At 46.3% G+C, this 21132-nt stretch overlaps 1 protein-coding gene across 12 annotated transcripts; it reads left to right on the forward strand.

Moving 5' to 3' along the window:
* The first annotated feature begins 267 nt into the window (after nt 1-267).
* On the forward strand, nt 268-20699 carry ZNF202 (zinc finger protein 202). Of its 12 annotated transcripts, none has more exons than XM_032641072.1 (11): nt 301-409; nt 1333-2327; nt 3740-3877; nt 6953-7765; nt 8553-8666; nt 13478-13974; nt 14649-14859; nt 15218-15372; nt 16775-16904; nt 17454-17573; nt 18093-20699. In XM_032641072.1, exons 6-11 carry the CDS (start codon nt 13573-13575, stop codon nt 19082-19084), a joined length of 2010 nt encoding a protein of 669 aa, XP_032496963.1. In that variant the 5' UTR covers nt 301-409; nt 1333-2327; nt 3740-3877; nt 6953-7765; nt 8553-8666; nt 13478-13572; the 3' UTR covers nt 19085-20699. The 12 variants fall into 12 exon arrangements, with proteins under 12 accessions (XP_032496960.1, XP_032496971.1, XP_032496963.1 ...); XM_032641073.1 differs by having other exon boundaries at nt 1333-2172; XM_032641076.1 differs by having other exon boundaries at nt 1333-1771.
* Nucleotides 20700-21132: the final 433 nt, after the last annotated feature.

The following is a 21132-nucleotide window of genomic DNA, read 5'->3' on the forward strand; positions in this document are numbered from 1 at the left end:
AAGTCAAGATATAGGCATCAAAATTAAAACAAATACCCAAAACAGAACGGAGCCCCCCCTGCAGAAGGTACGTGTGTTAATCGAGGGCCCCCCCACCCATGCAGAGAGGGGCGGGCTAGCGGGCGGAAGCTGAGGCCCCACCCCCCCCACCCCCACCCGCTTCCCCTGGGAATACGGCAACTCCACGAGCTAGGGGCACAGAGAAACAAGCAAACCTCCCAAGAGCCTAGAAAGGCCCCAGCGCGGCGAAGAGGCGGGGCGAAGGGCAGCTTCCGGTTCCGGGCGCAAAGGCCCCACGTGTTCCGACCCGCCAGGCCCCGCGCGGCTCGGATCTGGCGGCGCTGCTAGGGCCGGGAGTGGGTTGGGGAGAAGCCGGGGCAGGGGAGGAGCCGCCGGAGCTGTCGGAGCCGTGAGTGCTGGGGGCTGGGCCGGGCCGGGCCGGGCCGAAGCAGGCTGAGCGGGGCTGAGCGGGGAGGAGGGGGAGGGGTCGGAGACCCCGCCCCCCTAGAGCCTGGGGAAATCGTACTGTCCTGTGGAAGGGGTTGGCGGCAGTATGTTGAGGGGGCTGAGGCGTAGTGGTCCCCGTGTTTCCTGGCGGCCGAAGCTAGAACCTTCGGATACGTGGAACGCGCTCCAGGCTTCTTTCTTTGCAGCCACCGCCCTCCGCCCCCTCTTGAGGCCTGCAGAAACGCAGTTAGTTCGTACCGCCCTGCCATTGCTTCCGTGCCAGCTGGCCCCCCGGCACCGTGGGAGGAGTGGTCGAGGCCCCTTCATTTCCCGCAGTTTTTTACCCCGCCTCTCAGCTGTCTCGAGAATCGCCCCGAAGGCTCCCTGCCCAGGCGAGCCCCATCACTTGCCACCACTAACTACGCCGCAACACACGCAGATACCCTCACCCGTGATTTTATCGCCCGTGATTTTATCGCCCGTGATCGTGCTAGGCCTTGGAGACCACCTGGCCTGTGGCTTTTCAGCTGCACCGTGACGGACCCGAGCTTCCTCTCAAGCCAATGACTGCAGTCTCCACTTGCAACTTCCCTCCCCCACCCCTAACAGCCAGTTTTGGCACTTTTCTCGACACCACCGCTACCCTCAGCGGGAGTATATGGGGCCTGCTTCTTACCTGGTTTCGCGAAAAGTTTGTTAGTTTGTATGTTAGTTTTTCAGAAAGGTGCCAGCCTGATTTTTATTTTTCTGGCCCTTGATGTTCTTGTCTTCTAGGCGCCTTGATAACCCTGTCTGCCTTGGTCCTGGGGAGCAGGGCCACATCCAGGCTCTACTTAGAGGCTAGGCTTAGAACTGTTGCTTTTTCTCTCTGTCCACATTCTGCAGGTGACACCCAGGGCAGCCTCACTCAGAAGCCACAAGGAAAGCTAGTGGAGTCCCTCATCCCTCCAACTTCTCTTCCAAGCTGCCCCATGGCCCTTGATCCAGAAAGCCACTTCAGAAAGGTTGTGGGACAGCCATGGGAGGCTTGTTGCTGGGAAATGTATGACAGCGGAACAGTTAGGGTTTGTAGCCATTTGTCTTGGGTAGCTTTCTGCTATTACTATCTAGCCTAAGAGGGTGGGCAGGCTTGGAGGGAGGAAAGAAATTTTTTTCTCCTAGGGCTAAGCACCTGGGATTCATAATCTTGTCCCCTCTCTCCTCCAGCTGTACCCGTTTTGCACTCTTTCTGTATACCATATTGCAGTAGACAGTCATTTCAAGGGCACAGCAAGGTTTACTACGAAGTGAGGGACTCTTGGGCATTATAAACTATGCAGATGAGGTAAGTTACAGGTTTACAACATTTTTTTTCCAGCTAATTGGTCACGGACGTAAAACACATATAGCAGTCCTAGACTCCTTTCCTCCTTTAAATTTGGCCAGCACTGGAAAAGTTGGATCCCTTCTGCTCGAACCTCAGATTTTTCTCCTTTGCCTTAGGTACTGGTCCTCAGACTTACCAAGCATCTTAAACCCCTGAAGGGCTTGTGAAATACAGATTACTGGGGCCACCCCCAGAGTTACTGATTATAGGTCAGAGCTGGGGCTTGATCATTTGCATTTGTAACACGTTCTCTGGTGCTGGTGCGCTGGTCTGGGCTTCCCCACGTTGAGAACCGCTGCCTTTGGCCAGACTTCTTCACACAAACATTGCAGTGGTTTGGACAATCAAAAGACCTGTGTGTGAGTACTTCTGTGCTTGAAACTAGTACGATGATCTTGTGTGGGTAATTTAACCACTTAGGTCTGAGTTCTTTGATTTGTAAAACTAAGAAAGTGTACTTCAAAGAAACTCGAAGTGCTACATTTTCTTAAGCTGAATTGAAGCTGAAATACTGGTGAGTTTTTTCCCTTGATTTTCTTAATTCTCTTGATAGGAGCTTCTATTTTTATGATATCGCTTATGCCCATATTCTAGGCTTTTGCTGTGAGTTCCTACTATGCCAAAGTCCCGGCTATTTTTTAACTACATGTTAAATTCTTTAAGGTCAGGGCCTGTGCTTTTTTCATCTTTCTTTGCCCAGCACCTTGACTTGTGTGGGACACACAATTGATGCTCAGTAGATACTTCTGGGATGAATGAACTCCATCCCCTGCCTTCTTATTTTGGAGAAGTTTTCCTCCACTAATCCTGTGTAACATAGTAAAGTAGTGTATGGCTGTGCCACCTGATTCCCTCAGGGGATTGGAGTAAATGCTAATGCCAAATTCCTGTAACTGTCCCCAGAAGCCCTGGCACCCACTGATTCTGAATTTCAGTGTCTGTATTCAAGTTGGGGGAAGAGAAATCAACAGCTTAAATAAATGCAACACACATTTATCGAGCATCTTTTTAACCAGGTGTTTGACGAAGTGTTAGGAACAGGGAATACAAAAATATATAAGGAGGTCCTTGCTTTCAGGGACAGGGCTCACAGTGGGAGACAAAAGACACTAAACAGTGGCCCAGAGCAAGAATGGCATCTACTTTGGACCATGACTTACTCTGCAGTGGAAACCTGATACCCCTCAGATTCCTGTGGTCCAGCAGGCATGGATCCCGTCGTCCTTCATCTCATCATACGCAAGGGAGCCTTGGGCAAAGCCAGAAGGAAGTCATCTAGATACAGGGCAGGGAGTATCTTGACAGAGAATATTAATTAAAAACTAAAAACATAGTGAATGACTTTTGAAGTAACTTCTGAATTATCCACATTTATACCTCAGGTCAAGCTATATTTATAAAATATCCTTTTTTTTCCTTTCATTAAGTAATGTTTCCTCTGTGTGATCGGCATTGACCGTGTTCACTGTAATGGATTAAGTGTATTTGGCTAGTTTAACTCTGGCTTCCAGATAAAAGCTGCTGCCCTCATCAGGGTGGGTGTCAGGTTTGGTGAGCACCCTTTTCCTACTTCAGATTAGTTTGTGACATTCTGTTTTAAACTGAGGCATGTAGATTGGCCTGCTTTATTCAGGCCATTAACCACCCCTGGGTAAAAACCTGTAAGTTTAAAAAGCCTAGTTTCATGTTGGAGGTTACCCAATATGATCATGGTGGCAGGATATTTAATTCTGGTCTCAGAACCTGTATTTGGCCTCTAGCCCTTCTCAACTCTTGAGTAAATTCCTCTCACCATCTTCAGGCTAATACATCATGGCCCAGGTACTCAATAAAGAGGCCACATATCCTTGTACCCCTCAAAGCCCCTCTATTACCATCAAAAAGCTGGATAGTTTCTCAAAAAATGATCCAGCTCTCTGCCTTTAGGTAGAAAATCATCTCCATTTTCAAGATGATTTGATGTGACTTGTCCCAGATGACACACCTCTAGGAGGTGGAACACAGCTCATCCACCTCTGAAGGGAGAACTATCAACAGCGATCCAGCACTGCCTCCTGGGCCTGTGTACGTACCTGTAGGAAACGTTTTAATTGAAAATAAAGTGAATTGTTATGATTTTTATAGCTTTATTTAAATTTTTCATGTTTATATTTACTCTCAATTACATTTTTATACCTTGATCCTAACTGCAAAGTCTATAAAATTTAGTGACAGAAGATATTTATGTCTTAGCCTCCTCTGACTCCCTGTACCACCCACTACTTATTTGGCCTCTCCTTTTATTTCTTCCTGTCTTCCTCTTTTTTACACCTTATAATAACCTTTGAGCTACTTCTCCCGTTGCTACTCAAATCTAGTGAAGAATCACTGAATAGAATCTTAACTAAATCTATGTTGACTCTAACGAAGAAAAAATTTAAATGGCAAGAATATCTTAAATAGTTTTTAAACATGGTTTGAAGCACACTGATCATGATGTGTTAGAAGGCAAAGAGTCAGTGAAGGTATTCCCTTTCATTTCCTCTGCCTTTTGGGTTAGGTTTTCAGAGGACCTCTTGGGTATATGGGCAGACCTCGGAGATATTGCGGGTTCAGCTCCAGACTGCTGCAATAAAGGAAATATCGCAATAAAAACAGGAATTTTTTGGTTTTCCAAAAAATTGTTTACACTGTACTGTAAAGTTCTCTTTACACTGTACTGGAGTCGATTGATTAAGCAATAGCATTGTGTCTTAAAAATAAAATGTATATAATTTAAAAATACTTGTTGCTAAAAAATGCAAACCCTCATCTGAGTCTTCAGTGAATCATAATCTTTTAGCTGGTGGAGGGTCTAGCCTTGATGTTGATGGCTGCTGACTGAAGGGTGGTGGTTGCTAAAGGTTGGGGTGACTGTGGAAATTTCTTAAAGTAAGACAGCAATGAAGTTTGCGGTATTAGTTGACTCTTCCTTTCATGAAGAGTTTCTCTGTGGCACGCAGTGCTGTTTAATAGCGTTGTACCCACAGTAGAACTTCTTTCAAAACTGAGTCCGTTCTGTCCAACCCTGCTGCTGATTTATCAACTAAGTTTATGTAATAGTCTAAATCCTCAGTTGTCATTTCAGCAGTCTTCACCAGTAGATTCCGTCTCAAGAAACCACTTTCTTTGCTCATCCATAAGAAGCAGCTCCTTATCTGTGAAGTTTTTATCATGAGATTGTAGCAACCCAGTCCCATCTTCAGGCTCTACTTCTTACTCTAGTTCTCTTGCTGTTTCTACCACATCTGCAGTTTCTTCCTTCACTGAAGTCTTGAACCCCTCAAAGTCATCCATGAGGGTTGGAATCAGCTTCTTCCATACTCCTGTTAATGTTGATGTTTTGACTTATTCCCATGAATCACTAATATTCTTCATGGCATCTAGAATGGTGAATCCTTTCCAGAAGGTTTTCAGTTTACCTTGCCCAGATCCATCAGAGGAATCACTGTCTATGGCAGCTCTAGCCTTACCAAATGTAGTTCTTAAATAATAAGACTTGAAAGTTGAAATCACTCTTTGATCCATGGGCTACAGAATGGCTGTTGTGTGAACAGGCATGAAAACGTTAATCTCATTGTACATCTCCATCAAAGCTCTTGGGTGACAAGGTACCTTGTTCAATGAGCAGTAATATTTTGAAAGAAATTTTTTTTTTCTGAGCAGCAGGTCTCATCAGTGGGCTTAAAGTATTCAGCAAACCATGTTGTAACAGATGTGCTGTCATCCAGATTTTGTTGTTCCATTTATAGAGCATAGGCAGAGTAGATTTAGCATAATTCTCGAGGGCCCTAGGATTTTCAGAATAGTAAATAGCATTGGCTTCAACGTAACGTCACCAGCTGCATTAGCTTCTAACAAGAGAATCAGCCTGTCCTTTGAAGCCAGTCACTGACTTCTCTCTAGCTATGAAAGTTCTAGATGGCATCTTCTTCTAGTAGAAGACTGTTTTGTCTGCATTGAACGGCTGTTGTTTATTTTAGCCACCTTCATGAATTAGCTAGCTCTGGATAACTTGCTGCAGCTTCCGCACCAGGGCTTGCTGCTTCATCTTGCACTTTGTTACAGAGATGGCATCTTTCTTTAAACCTCATGAACCAAACTCTGTTAGCTTCAGACTTTTCTTCTACAGCTGCTTCACCTCTCTCAGCCTTCACAGAATTAAAGAGAGTTAGGGCCTTGCTGTGGATTAGGCTTTGGCTCAAAGGATTGTTGTGGCTGGTTTGAGCTTCTATCTAAACCACTAAAACTTTCCCCACTTTCTTATCATTTGTGTATTCACTGGAGTAGCACTTTCAATTTCCTTCAAGAAACCTACCTTTGCATTCCACCTTGTCCACCTGGGGCAAGAGGCCTAGCTTTCAGCCTGTCTCATCTTTCGACATGCCCTCCTCACCAAGCTTAATCATTTCTAGTTTTTTATTTACAGCAAGATACATGCGATTCTTCCTTTCTCTTGAATACTTATGGCCCTTGTAGGGTTTTTAATTGTCTTAATTTCAACATTGTTATGTCTCAGGGAATAGGGAGGCCCGAGAAGAGGCAGAGAGACGGAGGAACATCTGGTCAGTGGAGCAGTCAGAAAGCACACATTTATTGATTAAGTTTGCCATCTTAGATGGGCACAGTTTGTGGCACCCCAAAACAATTAGAATAGTAACATCAAAGATCACTAATCACAGATCACCATAACAAACATAGTAATAATTAAGCTTGAAATATTGTGAGAATTATCAAAATGTGATTACATCAAGTGAGCAAATGCTGTTGAAAAAATGGCACTGATAGACTTGCTTGTTGCAGGGTTGCCACAAACCTTTAAGCTGTAAAAGAAAGCAAAACAGAAAACACATTATCTATGAAGCGTGATAAAGGTGAATCGCAGTGAAATGGGGTATGCCTGTACTAACTGGGTTTGCCTCAGGTTGCCTCTTCCCAGTTAGAGGAAGGGGACAGGACTGTGATATTGGTAAACAGAAGTATCACTACTCTGGTCTTAGGCAAGAAAACCTATCTTTAAGTTTTCATCCCATCTGGTTCCAAGGATCTTGTTTAATCTTAGCTTATAAGTGCTTTCAAAGCAAGAATTCTCTCCTGGTTTAACACTTTACTTTTTTTTAGGGGGTCTGCACCACGCAGCTTGCAGGATCCCAGTTCCCCGACCAGGGATTGAACCAAGGCCACAGTAGTGAAAGCGCCGAATCCTAACCACTGGACCACCAGGGAACTCCCTTAACATTTTACTTTTGATGTAACAGTAAACAGACCAAGATTTTCCCTGTGCATTAAAAAAAATTTTGTTTTGAATTATGATGAAATAAAGGACTGTTTGATTATCATGTAAATCTTCTTCCCAAAAGGATTTAAAGCAATTTGAAGGAAAGAACAGAATATATAGAGCATCTACCATATACCAAACTCTGTGCTGAGCGATTCAATGTGTTACTTCATTGATCCTTAAGACCACCATATGATGTAGGAAGTATTTGCCACATGTTGGAGATTGGACTGAGGCTTAGGGAGTGTCACCTGGCTAATAGGTGAGGGGAGGGATCCAGACTAAGGCTCCAGAGCCCCTAACCGTTACGTGGAAAGTATGGGTAAACGTCTGTATAAGGATAAGTAACAGTAAAATGAAAGAATCTTTCCAGTAGGAGGATCACAGTGGATAGTCTTTAGTTTTAAAGAACACTACAGGAGTAGAAAAGGGCAGTTAACAATTTTTATTAGCTGATTATTTTTTCTAGAGCAATGAGAGGAGCAGTTGCAAGCGTGTGGTTAGTCCCAGCGATCATTGATTCAAATCTCCAGGCTCTGGGCCCGCGTTAGAGTCAAAGAGGAGAAGGGAGACTGGAAAGAATTTAAATGTCTGCTGAATATCATCATTCGAACCTCTCTGATCACTGTTTTCTTCTGAAGATTAATTATTTGCCAGTAAGTAGATCCCATCTCTCCTTTAGGAAGATGCTGTAAGACTACAGACCTTGTCATTTAGGGTCCAGAAAGATCACTCCAAGTAGGAATAACATTTTAAGATAGAAACCCAGGTATCTTTTCACTGCGTGCAGTTTTCTTTTCTGGTCTTTAGGGTTGAGTTAGGGCCTTAACTGGCATGGGACCCACTCAGATACGGACAGAGACAGCTGGACCACAGACTGGAGAAAGGTCTTGCCTTTCCCACATCTCCTCCGCAGTCCTGCCCCAGACGTCCTAGAAACACTGAAGAGGCTAGGTGGTGGGGCCAGCCCAGGCTGAGGCTTGTGAAGCGTCTGTGCAGACATTATTTTAGAGCCTTCTGGAAACAGGTCTTTCACTCTTCCTGGCCTGGCCTCACGGTCTCTCTATAGTATCCTGTTGTTGGGTTTTTGTCTGTCACTGTGGAACCCTTCCAAGGACAGACACTGAGGGAAGGCGTTAGAAGGCAACGAATTGCAAGGCAGACTTGCAGGGTAACCCACCCCGTAAATGGCGGAATAAAATGCAAAGCCCATTTTCTGTCTCTAGTACTGACACCTGACATTTGCACAGCATGCTCTAGTTCACAAGCTCTCATAGGTCTCAGCTAACCCTGAGAGGAGAGTTGTTGTCTGAAGAGGGCTTCACCCTTTACGAGGGCTCTTGTGTACCTCGTCTCAGGAAACCCTTAGAGCGGTTCCAGGTTTGTGGGGATGTGGGCTGGAACGTACACCTTTGGATACCTAATCTGGTGCTCTTTTCACAGCACTGCCCGCCTTCTCTTCCTTCCCATCTCTTGCCCCAACAAGGACGACTCTGCCGCCCCTCATTCCGCTGTTGCTGACCTTTTGTCGCCATCTCATCTTCCGAGGCTGCCAAAGTAAATACAAAACAAGCGAAGGAAATCTCAATCCGTGATTTCTGAAGAGCACTTTAAAGCAGCAGGTTCTATGTGATGCTGTTACATTCTTTTTTTCTTTGGCGAGCAAAGCCCTGTAAGAGCAGGAACCCTCTGTCAGCGCATACTTTATAGAATCTGTAGTAGGGCATCTCGTGGACTGTGCTACGTGAAAACAGTGAGAGTTCCTAGCCTGCTTCGCTGGGCAAGTTCTCCCATTTTTAAGTTAATAGAAATCCCTTCATTAAGCCAGAGACCCTGAGCATCAATTCCATCTTCTTTTCCTGCCTTGCAGATGTTGGGGGCTTGTCTGGATAAATAATCAGTGTTGTGTTTGTGTTAAGTTACTTGATGTCCGGTTTTGTGCATATTAAGGTTGATTCACATCTTCAAAGGAAAATGATTTTTTTTTTTTTCAAATGCACAGCTTTGTGTGACTTGTATGTGGATCCTCCCAAGGCAGCCTGAAGAGTCCTTGTGATGAGTTGTGTTTTCCTCACTTCAGGAACCACTAAGAGTATTCTGTTTTACTCGCAATCCAAATAATAAGTGTTTTCTTCCCTTATTTATTCATTTGTCTGGCACACAACTGGACAAATGAGTGAATAAGAATTAATAAGATATTGGATCTGTCCTTCCAGAGAAAGACTTAAAAAGACTTACCGTGGTCTCTGCCTGAGAACCTGTTGTGTGACAGGCCTTGAGCTGGGTGCTGTGTGGCCCTGCCCCCGGAGCTTTATGGTCTGGTGAATTAAACAGGAGGATGAACAATTCTTACCACACAAAAAGTAGATATATGTGTGTGCTGCGATACAGGGTCCAAGTTCCTGTGGAAACAATCTGGGAGGACCAGGGAAGGCATCTGGGGAAAGCAGATCTGAAGGATGAGTAGAGTTAACCAAGTAAAAGGGGTAGAAAGGGTATTTCAGGCAGTCGACAGCATCAGGAACACCTAGTGAGGGCGTAGAAAAGAGATACAGCAGTGTATTTGAGCAGCAACTTTCAATGCAGTAGCAGTCGTTGGAGAAGAGAGGTGGGCAGGGGCCAGGTCTTGCAGGGCCTTGGGAATCAAATTGTAAGGGGTTTAGATTTTACCCTGTGGACAGTGTGAAGCCATTGGCCGATTTTGTATGTTAGAAGGGTCACCACTCAGACCTTACCGCAGCACTGCAGGTGGTATTGATGTGGATATGGCTCTTGCCCATTTTTAAATGCTTGCACTCACCTGCCTCCCTGCCCCCAAACTAAAGGCAAATGTCTACGTTCCAGAAATAAAAGCTGGAGGAGTGAGCACAGTCTAACTCCACCACAGCCCGAGGAGATTTCAAACCAAAATAAGGACTTCTAAAGTTTGGGGTTCTAATACCTATACTCCAACAAGGAGATATGAAAATGGGGCACTGGTGGGGATGGGGGAGGGATATAGAGTTGAGTATCTGCCAGCCCGGAGCCTTGAAGAGCTACTCCTTCCGTGAAAATCTGTCTACTGATCAAGCAAAAGGGCAAGGAATTGTAGGCCTCCATAGCCTTGGGTGGGACAGAAATCACTCACAGGCTTAGGTAGGCCTAAGTAAGACCCTATCGGCATAATTCAGGAAGACTGAGAAATTGAGATATTGAAACCACTAGTACTTGGATGGAAGCAAAGGAAATTTCATTCAAAGGGCTCACTTTTATAACCTAGGGCTCTCCCAAAGGAAATGGGCATAAAACGTAAAAAAATTACAAACCACCTGCAAAAACAAACCACCATGAGATAGAGCAGATGTAGTAAGAAGGTAAATTAGCCCAGGAAGATCTGTAAATTACAGAACTATAGACCATGAGATTATGTAGTGAATGTTTGCGGGTAATGGAAAAATGAAATAAGCTTGAATGAAAAATGATTTGAGATACAGATTTAAATAATAATTTGGTGGTTGATGGGCAACAGCACATTAGACAGCATGTTACAGCTGTTAAGAGTGGATCGTTGACCTTGAAGGTGGACCTGAGGCAGTTGTAGTGAAGCATAAAAAGATTAGAAAATGAAGAACCCTCAGGTTGCATGTGGAGAGTGGTCTGGAGGCAGTGGCACCTGGAAGTCCACTGGTAAAATCTGAACCAAGTGGTTCGTTCCACATGTAAGTGCCAGTGCAGTCGTAGGGGCCGAGGATATCGTCACTTTTTAAGAGGTCCTATCAACGCCTTTTAGTGGGTCATAACGGCTTCACTCGGGGAATGGCAGTGGAGATGAGATGCATGAATTGGAAAGATTTAGAAGGTAGGATTGACAAGATTTGGTGAATAAAAAAGAGTAGAAACTTATGGAGGAAACGATTGATTCTTACAGTTAATGTAGGAAGAAAACTTCAAAGTGGAGGCTTATTCATTTAGATGCATTTATTGTGTGCTTTGTTATAGGTATTGGAAATTGATTGAAGGACAGTCGCCTACTTCAAGGGGTTTCAGGGGAAAGATGAACGATGACTGTGTGATGTGGCAGATTTTGAGATACAGATGTGTCCAGATAGCTAGGGAAGCAAAGTGATTTCTAACCAGGTCTAAGGGCAGGGAGAATGGGGTCAAAGAAGGCATCTCAGGAGACATGAAGCCTTACCTATCTACGTCTTGAAAGATAAATAAGTTTAACCTAATGAAGGGTAAAGAGTTGGAAGGAACGGCATGTTCAGAAGCCAAAGAGCATAGACCTTTTGTGTGCTTTACATGCACACAATGTGCACGTGTGTGTGTGTTTGAAAGGATTGGAGAGGAAGGCAAAGGAATAACAAGATGAAGGGGCTTCCCTGGTGGTCCAGTGGTTAAGACTCCATGCTCCCAATGCAGGGGGCCCGGGTTTGATCCCTGGTCAGGGAACTAGATCCCACATGCTGCAACTGAAAGATCCTGTGTGCTGCAACTAAGACCTGGTGAGGCCAGGTAAATAAAATAAATATTAAAAAAAAAAAAAAGAAACCCAAGATGAAGGTCAACCTAATACATAATACTTAGAAGTTTGTATTTCACTTCCAAGACAGGAGTGATTGAGGATCTTAAATAAGGAAGGGACAGGACCAGGTTTGCCAAGAGCAGTCACTCTTGTGATATGATGAATGGTGACGAAGGTAACAAACCTGGAGACAGATAGCTCACATTTAGAGGCATCTGCAGTAATCCAGAGGAGAACTGATTAAGACCGAAACTGTAAATCCTGGGAATGAAGAAGAGGGGACCTGTTGAGAAGAAGTAGGAACACACGTGAAGCATTGGTGGTGGGAGTTTTCCATACAAAAGGAACAGACTTTTACAGACTTGGAGGCCTGGAAAGGCGCCCTACTGTAGGGAGGTCAGCAATGCATTCATTATAGCAGGTGATACAGAGAAGAGGGGAGGATATGAGGCTTGAAAAATAAATTGAGGCTGGTTGTGAAGGGCTTCATGTACCATGCCAAGGATCTTGGAACTGATCTTACTAACAGTATGAAATCATTTTTAAATGTTGAGTGATGCAGTTGGAACTATTATTCAGAAAGATAATGGTTAACATTGGGGCCCCATCACTTTTAGGCACTTCACAGGTATTCCTCATAGTAACCCTATTAGATGGATTCCATCCTTACCTCCATTCTGTAAAGGGGAAACAGGCATAAGGAGAATAAGAACTTGACCATGACCCCATATCTAGTAAACAATAGAGCCAGGATTCAAACCCTGGCAATCTGACTCCAGGACTCTCTCTTAACCTTACATGCACTAAGTGTTTCTCAGCTAGGATGCACATCAGAACCACATGTAGCATTTCTAAACATACAGTTCCCTAGGTTGACTTGACTCAGAATATCCAGAAGAGTGATGTGTGATGCTGTGTTTTACAAAAGCTCCACAGCTGAGTCTGTTGCGTTTTGCTCATAGCTGAGTACTGCGGGGATCCCAGTTAGGAAGTTATGGCAGTAGTCCAGGCGAGAGATGGGGACCCAAACCAAATCAGGAGGAAACAGATTTAGAGGCTTAAGAGGTACAATTGGTTTAGTGAGCTGTAAGCAATGGGTAAGATTCAAAGTTGCATCCAAAGGTGATAACGTTGAGTGTTTACTTAACAAGTGATGATCTCAGCCAAGAGGATTACACGAAGAGGGGTGGATTTGGGAGTAGGAATCGTGAATTTAGTTTTGAGCACTCAGTTTTGAGGGTCTGTAGGTCTTCCAGTTAAAGATGTCTTAGGAGGAGGATCGCTTTTGGGGGTGCTTATGTGCCAGCCACTGTGTATAAGTGGCTTTCTTTGCTGTTATCGCATACAATCCTCTCAAATCTCGGAGAGTCCCCAGTTTACAGAATAAATGAATACGGAGTGTGATTCAGTTCGCAATGAACCTCCACAAAGCCTTCTCTAATTCAGCCCTGTCAATGTGTCTCTTCTCAGAATATATATCCTAATATATATGTCAGCGTGTGTGTGTGTGTGTGTAAAACAGATCGTGGTCAGTACCGCATTTTTAGCAGGCAGTTATGACTGTCCTTTCTCCTAGCCATTTTCCTTTTAGGTTCCCATATTTCATGATGCAGAAATGCAGTGTTTTTCTGTTTTTCTATGGGGTGTGAACCTTGTCTAGGAAAAGGAGTGGGAGAACATACCTTCAGGCATAGCTTATGCTATTCCAACTAGATCTATTTACAACATATGTTATGGAGATTAGGGGAAAGGGGATTTAAGTTTGGGAGTGTTATGGGTACAGGATTATGACTGAGCTCAGAACTGTTATTCCTGTGTATACTTTCACGCTCATAGTGTTGTCTGTCTTTACTTCTCTACCCAGGTCCCTTGGGAGAAACTCCTCGAGGTGCCCAGGCTGAGACGGGGGGAACGACTGTGTGAGCTCTCGATGGTGTGAGACCACCCCAGAGCCAGACAATGGCTACAGCCTTGGAACCGGAGGACCAGGATCTTTGGGAAGAAGAGGGGATTCTCATGGTGAAATTGGAAGATGATTTCACCTGTAGGCCAGAGTCTGTCTTACAGAGGGATGACCCTGTGCTTGAGACGTCGCACCAGAACTTCCGGCGCTTTCGCTACCAGGAAGCAGCAAGCCCTCGGGAAGCTCTCATCCGACTCCGAGAACTGTGTCATCAGTGGCTGAGGCCAGAGAGGAGGACAAAGGAGCAGATCCTAGAGCTGCTTGTGCTGGAACAATTCCTTACTGTCCTGCCCGGAGAACTGCAGAGCTGGGTGCGGGGCCAGCGGCCAGAGAGTGGCGAGGAGGCCGTGACGCTGGTGGAGGGTTTGCAGAAACAACCCAGGAGACCAAGGCGGTGGGTGAGGAGGGGGAGTCCTGATCTGTGTGATGTGGAGGGGGTCTATTTGCTGGGAGCATGGATTTAGGGGTAGGGCTTACGTAAATTACCCCATAAATTGAATTGGCTCTGCCCTTGGGTTGTACCTAGATCCATAAGCTCCATGGGACAGAGGAGTGTGTGTGTGTTTGTGTGTGTATGAGTGTGACTTCCTGGTTCTTGAAACACCTGCCTAGGGACCATCTTTGTGGCCTCAGCACACAAGGTGATACGGCTTTGGTTTTCCCTTCGGATGTTGAACCTCCATTTCCTGGGGAGGAGAATTCCGTGACTTCCTCAGAGGTTCTCAGCCCCTCAGTGACAGATCCCCCTTTCAGGACGACAGACAGGGAAGCACACAGCAAGGCGAGCCGCAGGTGGGGTAGGCGAAGATGGGAAGGATGGGACCTCATAGCCCTGGTGACAGGCAGGGTTGAGGGAAATGAGAAAGCAGGGCAGTATCTGAATGTCCCCCCTTGTCCTGGCGAGGATAACCTCGGCTCCTCCTCGCACGCCCCAGTGGGACTGGACTTTCCCCTCCTCGTCTGGGTCCCTCTGGGAGTTTTCCTGTTGGCAGCTTCTCCTAACATAAGCCCTGATGACAACCAAGACTTTCCTCCTGACTCCATGGTGACTGGAAGTTGGAATTATTCCCAGGTGACTGTCCATGTTCACGGCCAGGAAGTCCTGTCCGAGGAGACAGTGCATCCAGGAGCAGAGCCCGAGTCACCTAGTGAGCTTCAGGATCCTGCACAGACCTTGACCCCCGAGGAGTCCCATGAGGAGACCACACAGAGCCCAGATCTGGGGGCACCAGAAGAGCAGAGCCTGTGCCAGGAGTTGGAGTTCCAGCCCCTGCAGGAGAGCGGTGGGAGCCTCAGCAGGAAGGGGGGATCGTGGCAGAGTGAGGGGAGGGGGATATTGCTCCCATACCGAGGAGGCTGGCTAGATCATAAGGGGAGGAAGCCACAGAGTACAGGGTGTTGAGAGGAGGCAGTACTAGCTAGAGTACCCGTAAGCAGGGCTACCTTGGATAGCACTTTTGTTGGTTATTCTCCTGGCATTCCCGTAGTGTTACAGGTGGTGGCGTTGGGATGACTCAAGCCGCCCTTAGGCCTGTGTCTTGACTCCCACCTTCCCACCAGAGACCATGGGGGATGCTCAGCTCTTTGCCAGTTTTAGGGCTGCCCTGCACACTGCTGATCTCTGCCTTCTTTTCTTCTTAGAGGTTCCAGTGCCCCAGGACCCAGCCCTTCCTGAAGAGAGGAACCCTGGAAACCCAGAGATGGTTGCCCTTCTTACTGCTCTATCACAGGTGCACCCTAGTTTCTGTCTATACCATGGAGAATTTGAGGAACCGTTGGGCATATACACTGAACAGGTCAGACGGGACACAAGTTTCCACTCTCCTTTACCAGTTTAAGTTCTCAGTTCTGCATGTGTCTGGAAGGGGAGGAACTGCAGCTAATGAGATCAGTTATAACATCTCAGTCGGATCTACGGGCTCCAGAGCCTTTTGATTTGCCACCAAGCAGAGGGACTAACAAAGTGGGATTATTTGGTAACACCCCAGTACAACTTTGAAGTTGTCAAGTGAGGGTTTGTTTTTGGTTTTAAGGAATAAACTTGATCGTCATTTGTAAGGATAACTGACTGTCCTGCAAAAACGATTTCTGATTTTGGGTGCTATCCTCTTCCAGGGACTGCATTCAGTCAGGCCATGGCATTCATGAAGACTTCACCATGGTCAAGAGCCCCACAACTAAGCTATGTGGCTAGAGAAAAAAGGAATAGAATTCATCCTTATTTTTATTTGATTTATTTATTTGTTTATTTTGGCCGCGCTGCGTGGCATGCAGGACCTTAGTTCCCTGACCAGGGATCGAACCCATGCCCCCTACATTGGGAGTGTGGAGTCTTAACCACTGGACCGCCAGGGAAGTCCCCATCCTTATTTATTTATTTTTTTTAAATAAATTTATTTCTTTTTGGCTGCATTGGGTCTTCGTTGCTGCATGTGGGCTTTCTCTAGTTGCGGCGAGCGGGGGCTACTCTTCCGTTGCTGTGCGGGGCCTTCTCATTGCGGTGGCTTCTCTTGTTGTGGAGCACGGGCTCTAGGCACGCGGGCTTCAGTAGTTGTGGCTCGTGGGCTTCAGTAGTTGTGGCTCGCGGGCTCTAGCGTGCAGGCTTAGTAATTGTGGCGCACGGGCTTAGTTGCTCTGTGGCAGGTGGGATCTTCCTGGACCGGGGCTCAAACCCGTGTCCCCTGCATTGGCAGGCGGATTCTTAACCACTGCGCCACCAGGGAAGCCCCCCATCCTTATTTTTAGATTGTAGTCTAGCTGAAGAAGAAAGTCCTGTTTATGCTGTATAGACTATGTAAGTGATGTGTGATTAGGTAAGGTCAGTTAGGGAAAGCTTCCTGGAAAAGATGAATTTTTGCAGAAATGCAGGTGCACTAACGTGTAAAATAGGGAGTTGAATGGTGACTTCTAAGACCTTTCTTGTATTTTAAACAATATCCTCAGAAAGAAGAACATAGGCTAGTGCTGAGGGAAAGTAGTGGGATTGGAGGGAGCAGGAAGCGGGCCAGTTGCAAAAGCAGAAACTTGGGAAGCAGCGACAGGATGAAACTCAGATGTCCTGAAAGGGAACCGAGTGTCGCATTTGAGTTTCTTTGTCTCCTGGATGGATTCTGCCTGTACCAATGACCTTTATTCCAGGAACAAAGTATGAGGCTCCATAAAGCATGCCATTTTAGTAGAATCTTTGTGTTGTTTCAGGGATTGGTAACTTTCAAGGATGTGGCTGTATGCTTCTCCCAGGACCAGTGGAGTGATCTGGATCCAACACAGAAAGAGTTCTATGGGGAATATGTCTTGGAAGAAGACTGCGGAATTGTGGTCTCCTTGTGTAAGGAATTTCAAGTGTTTCTAGAGTGTTCTGAGCACAGAGATCTTTTTCTTGTTGGAAATTGAGGGTGTCTTAGACCTTAGATTGTACGTACTACACTTCTCTTATGCCGACCCCACCAGTGACACTGAAGGACAGCCGAGGAAGATGGTGTCCTTCGAAGTTAGAGGGAAGAGAAAATGCCTAGAAAGTAGTTGGAAACCTCTAATAAGAAAACAGCTGCAATACTATAGTTTTAGTATGAGTTTAAGTTTAGTGTGAGTAGGTAAGCATATAAGTTATGAAACAAGCAATAAAGGTTGGAGACGATCTACTTACTTGAATCTGGGAAAAGAGGGTAACATTGACGGCTGTGTGATTATTGAGTTGCTGGTGAAAGGCAAGAGATAGGCAGTACTCGTCAGAGGTGCTCCAGCTAAAGAGACTGAGGTTTGATGGACTGACCTGCCTATGTGATTGTTCTGCAATCTGCCAAACAGAAAAGATCTGCTCTTGACATGGGGAACAGTTGAACCAATCGTGATGTCCTGTTTTCCCTCTCTTGAGCAGCGTTTCCAATCCCCAGACTAGACGAGATCTCCCACATGGGAGAAGAAGAGCCTTTGATCCCAGAGATCCCAGAGGCGCAGGAGCCTCAAGAGCCAGAAATCCTGAGCTTCACCTACACAGGTGAGGAGTGACAAAGGGGATCTGTCCCCCGAGCTGGCAGTCCCTCTGGGGAAGCCCTCTCACTGGTTCTTCTAACATGTCAGCCGACAGCACTCTCTCCCTCTGAAGCCAAATTCTTCTATCCTTTTCCCCTCTTCACGCCTATCATTGGTTTGAGGGATCTGTACTGCAAAATGGTGACAGACAAAAAAGGGGAACTCTTGGAATTGCAGCTATACCATTTTTTAAGCATTCACGTAAACCCTTGATCCCCAACCTCCATATTTGTGAAAGGAGGATAATAATGTTTGTCCACACGAAGGCTGTTGACAGCCTGAGGGAGCGTATAAGAAAGTGCCTGGCACACGACAGGCATTCAGTTGACTGGTTATTTCCTTCTTCCCAACCTCTACACTTAAGAAACGTGGGTTTCTCTCTTTACGGTCTTGCCCTCCCAAAACTGTTAAAAAATCTCTCCATTGTGTGTGAGGCATCATTACCTCTATAATTTCCTCTTTTCTCCTCTCTCCCTTTCTACAGGAGATAGGAGTGAAGATGAGGAGTGTCCTGAGCAAGCAGATCTGAGTTTGGAGGATCTACACAGGTCTATCTTGGGAGATGCAGAAATTCACCAGACTCCAGATTGGGAAATAGTCTTGGAGGGTGATCCAGGCAGACTTAACGAAAGAAGATTTGGCACAAATATTTCTCAAGTTAATAGTTTAACGAATCTTCAGGAAACTATGCCTGTCCACCCCCTGTTAGGGAGACATCATGACTGTACTGTATGTGGTAAAAGTTTCACTTGTAACTCCCACCTTGTTAGACACCTGAGAACTCACACAGGAGAGAAACCCTATAAATGTATGGAGTGTGGGAAAAGTTATACACGGAGCTCACATCTCGCCAGGCACCAAAAGGTCCACAAAATGAGCGCTCCTTATAAATATCCCCTAAACCGGAAGAATCTGCATGAGACCTCACCTCTGGTCCAGGTTGAGAGAACTCCACCTGTTGAGAAACCCTATAGGTGTGACGATTGTGGAAAACACTTTCGCTGGACTTCAGACCTTGTCAGGCACCAGAGGACACATACGGGAGAGAAACCCTTCTTCTGTACTATTTGTGGCAAAAGCTTCAGCCAGAAATCCGTGCTCACAACACACCAAAGAATCCACCTTGGAGGCAAACCCTACTTGTGCGGAGAGTGTGGAGAGGACTTCAGTGACCACAGGCGGTACCTGGCCCACCGGAAGACGCACGCGGCCGAGGAGCTCTATCTGTGCAGCGAGTGTGGGCGCTGCTTCAACCACAGTGCCGCCTTTGCCAAGCACCTGAGGGGACACGCCTCAGTGAGGCCCTGCCGCTGCACCGAGTGTGGGAAGAGCTTCGGTCGGAGAGACCACCTCGTGAGGCATCAGAGAACACACACTGGTGAGAAGCCGTTCACATGCCCGACCTGCGGGAAGAGCTTCAGCAGAGGCTACCACTTAATCAGGCACCAGAGGACCCACTCAGGAAAGACCTCCTAGCCTGGTCCCCACGTGCGGACACCTGCCTTCGACTCTTTCCCAGGGGTGGTCTGGGAGAAGCCATCTTGTCGGCCTGGGAAGACCTTTTCTAGGGAGTCTCCCTCACCTGCCCAGATGTGCGTTAGTAACCTCTTCCCACAACTAGATCACCCCCCCCCCCACCCCACCCGGGCAGAACCTCTCAACTATGTTCTACACCTTGAGGAGATATTCTTTCCAAAGTTCGCCTGAATTGAGGCCTCTCCGTGACTGGAGTGCTCCTGCCTCGACCTCACAGGTGTGAAGTAGGAGAATTAGAAGACTTAAGAGGTTGTGTTTACTATATTTGCCCCCAAATAAGCTGTTAACTATCCTAAAGACGCCTAACGCCCTCAAGTTTAAAGTGGCCCAGGACAGGTCCTTAGGTTTGGTAAGGGACCAGCCTTTAGGATTCTGTCCTTCCTGGGCTCAGATCTTAAAGCACACAGCCCTGAACTCAAGGCAGGAGACCCACATCCTGATGGCTCTGCTGCACTTTCACAGGTTAACTGTACAACTCTCTCCCTGATACACTGCTTCACCATGCACTTTCCTTTGATTCTCGGGAGAGATGCGAGTAGTGGTTGACGGGCAAAAACATCGAGGCGGCTTCATGTGGACCTTGTCAGGCTGCTCCCTTCCCCATCGTCAAAATGACACCAGGTGCCAGACGCAGCTTGAAAGGGGGGCCTAGTCAGAAGCCTCTTTCCTTGTGGGTTTTTTCCTTTTAGAATGCCCCTGCCCAGCCCTCCTACTGTTCTGCCAGGCTCTCGGTTTTGTCCCTAGTGCTACATCTGTGAGATGTAGCATTTGGGTGCTGAGGGATTCAGTAACGCCTAATTGAAACCATGTTGAAGTCATTTACATTTCCACATATATACACGCCCGCCCACCCGACCCTCTTCCCATGAGTTTGTGAGGGGATTTGGAAGTGGTGTCAGCTTACAAAGGCACTGTCATGATGGTAGAATCCTGATTGATGGGGTCACTTCACTTACATGAAGAGAGCTGGAGAAGATCTGAGCTCGAATTGTGGAAACTAAGCAAAAGCTGTTGCTGCTGGCCAAGGCCATCCAGACTGTTCTCCTGACACCCCACCCCATCCGCCCTGCCTCATTCTCTGATGTCAGGGAAACCTGGGACCCTGAAGAATTTACCAGGAGTAAAGGCTTTCATGTATTTGCGTTGTTTGCTTTTTCTTACGTGATTTCATTCTCATGTAATTAAGGACTAAGGAGTAGACTCTCATGGCCCAAGGATCTCTGTTGCCTGGTAAAGGTTCCATGGAGGTGAGGCTGAATAATTATGAACCTCACCTGCTCTGATTGTGTGGGAGTGGCAAGGACTGGGGAGACCATCCTCCAAAAGTGGAGCACGGGGTATGGGATTAAAGCATGAAAAGGGAGACTGCCTTCTGTGCTGGTTTCTTCTGCTCTGTTTCTCGACCTGTTGTGTGCCAGCGTTCACCAGAGGAATGCGGGTGGGATGACAAAGCCGAAGCTTAACGGCTCAACAAGGGGATTCTCGTTCTGGTCAGTAATGATGTTACAGCTGACTGGTTTGGTTTTAACTCCAGCCCTCCATTGTCCTTCTGGAAGTATGCACACATGAAATTTTAGAAAGTAACACGGGCAGCCAAGTTCCCTGGTTTCTAGGGCTTTCCATTTAACCCATTCACTCTCCAGAGCTTCAGGTTCCTGAGACTTCTAAAGATCATCCATACAGAAAAATCTGGGAGGACATGATAGTTTTCCATGAAGATAGAGAAGGCTTGGCATGGTTAGCAGAGCCATAGGTGGAATTGAGGTAAGAGCCGAGTCTGGAGTTTGCCGAAGAGACTATCCTAACATACATTTCTGAGCCACTGATCTAAGGTTTAAGCACAGTTTGTCCTGGGTGAAACGGCACAGCATCAAAAAATAATTTCCCCTGGATTATAACATTTATGGAAGTTGATAAAATTCTGGAGGTAACAACAAATTACATTTAATTCACTGATTTGTCTGCATTATTGCAATAGGTGAAAATCT

Source organism: Phocoena sinus, chromosome 8 (genome assembly GCF_008692025.1).
Source record: "Phocoena sinus isolate mPhoSin1 chromosome 8, mPhoSin1.pri, whole genome shotgun sequence".
NCBI classification, from domain to species: Eukaryota; Metazoa; Chordata; class Mammalia; order Artiodactyla; family Phocoenidae; genus Phocoena; species Phocoena sinus.

What these genes read in the sequence shown, in the direction of transcription:
- ZNF202 (XM_032641069.1), top strand. Translation starts at nt 13,573, where the DNA reads ATGGCTACAGCCTTGGAACCGGAGGACCAGGATCTTTGGGAAGAAGAG. An exon ending in TGGGCATATACACTGAACAG is followed by an intron (nt 15,373 to 16,774) that starts GTCAGACGGGAC and finishes GTGTTGTTTCAG; the next exon opens with GGATTGGTAACTTTCAAGGA. An exon ending in CGGAATTGTGGTCTCCTTGT is followed by an intron (nt 16,905 to 17,453) that starts GTAAGGAATTTC and finishes TCTCTTGAGCAG; the next exon opens with CGTTTCCAATCCCCAGACTA.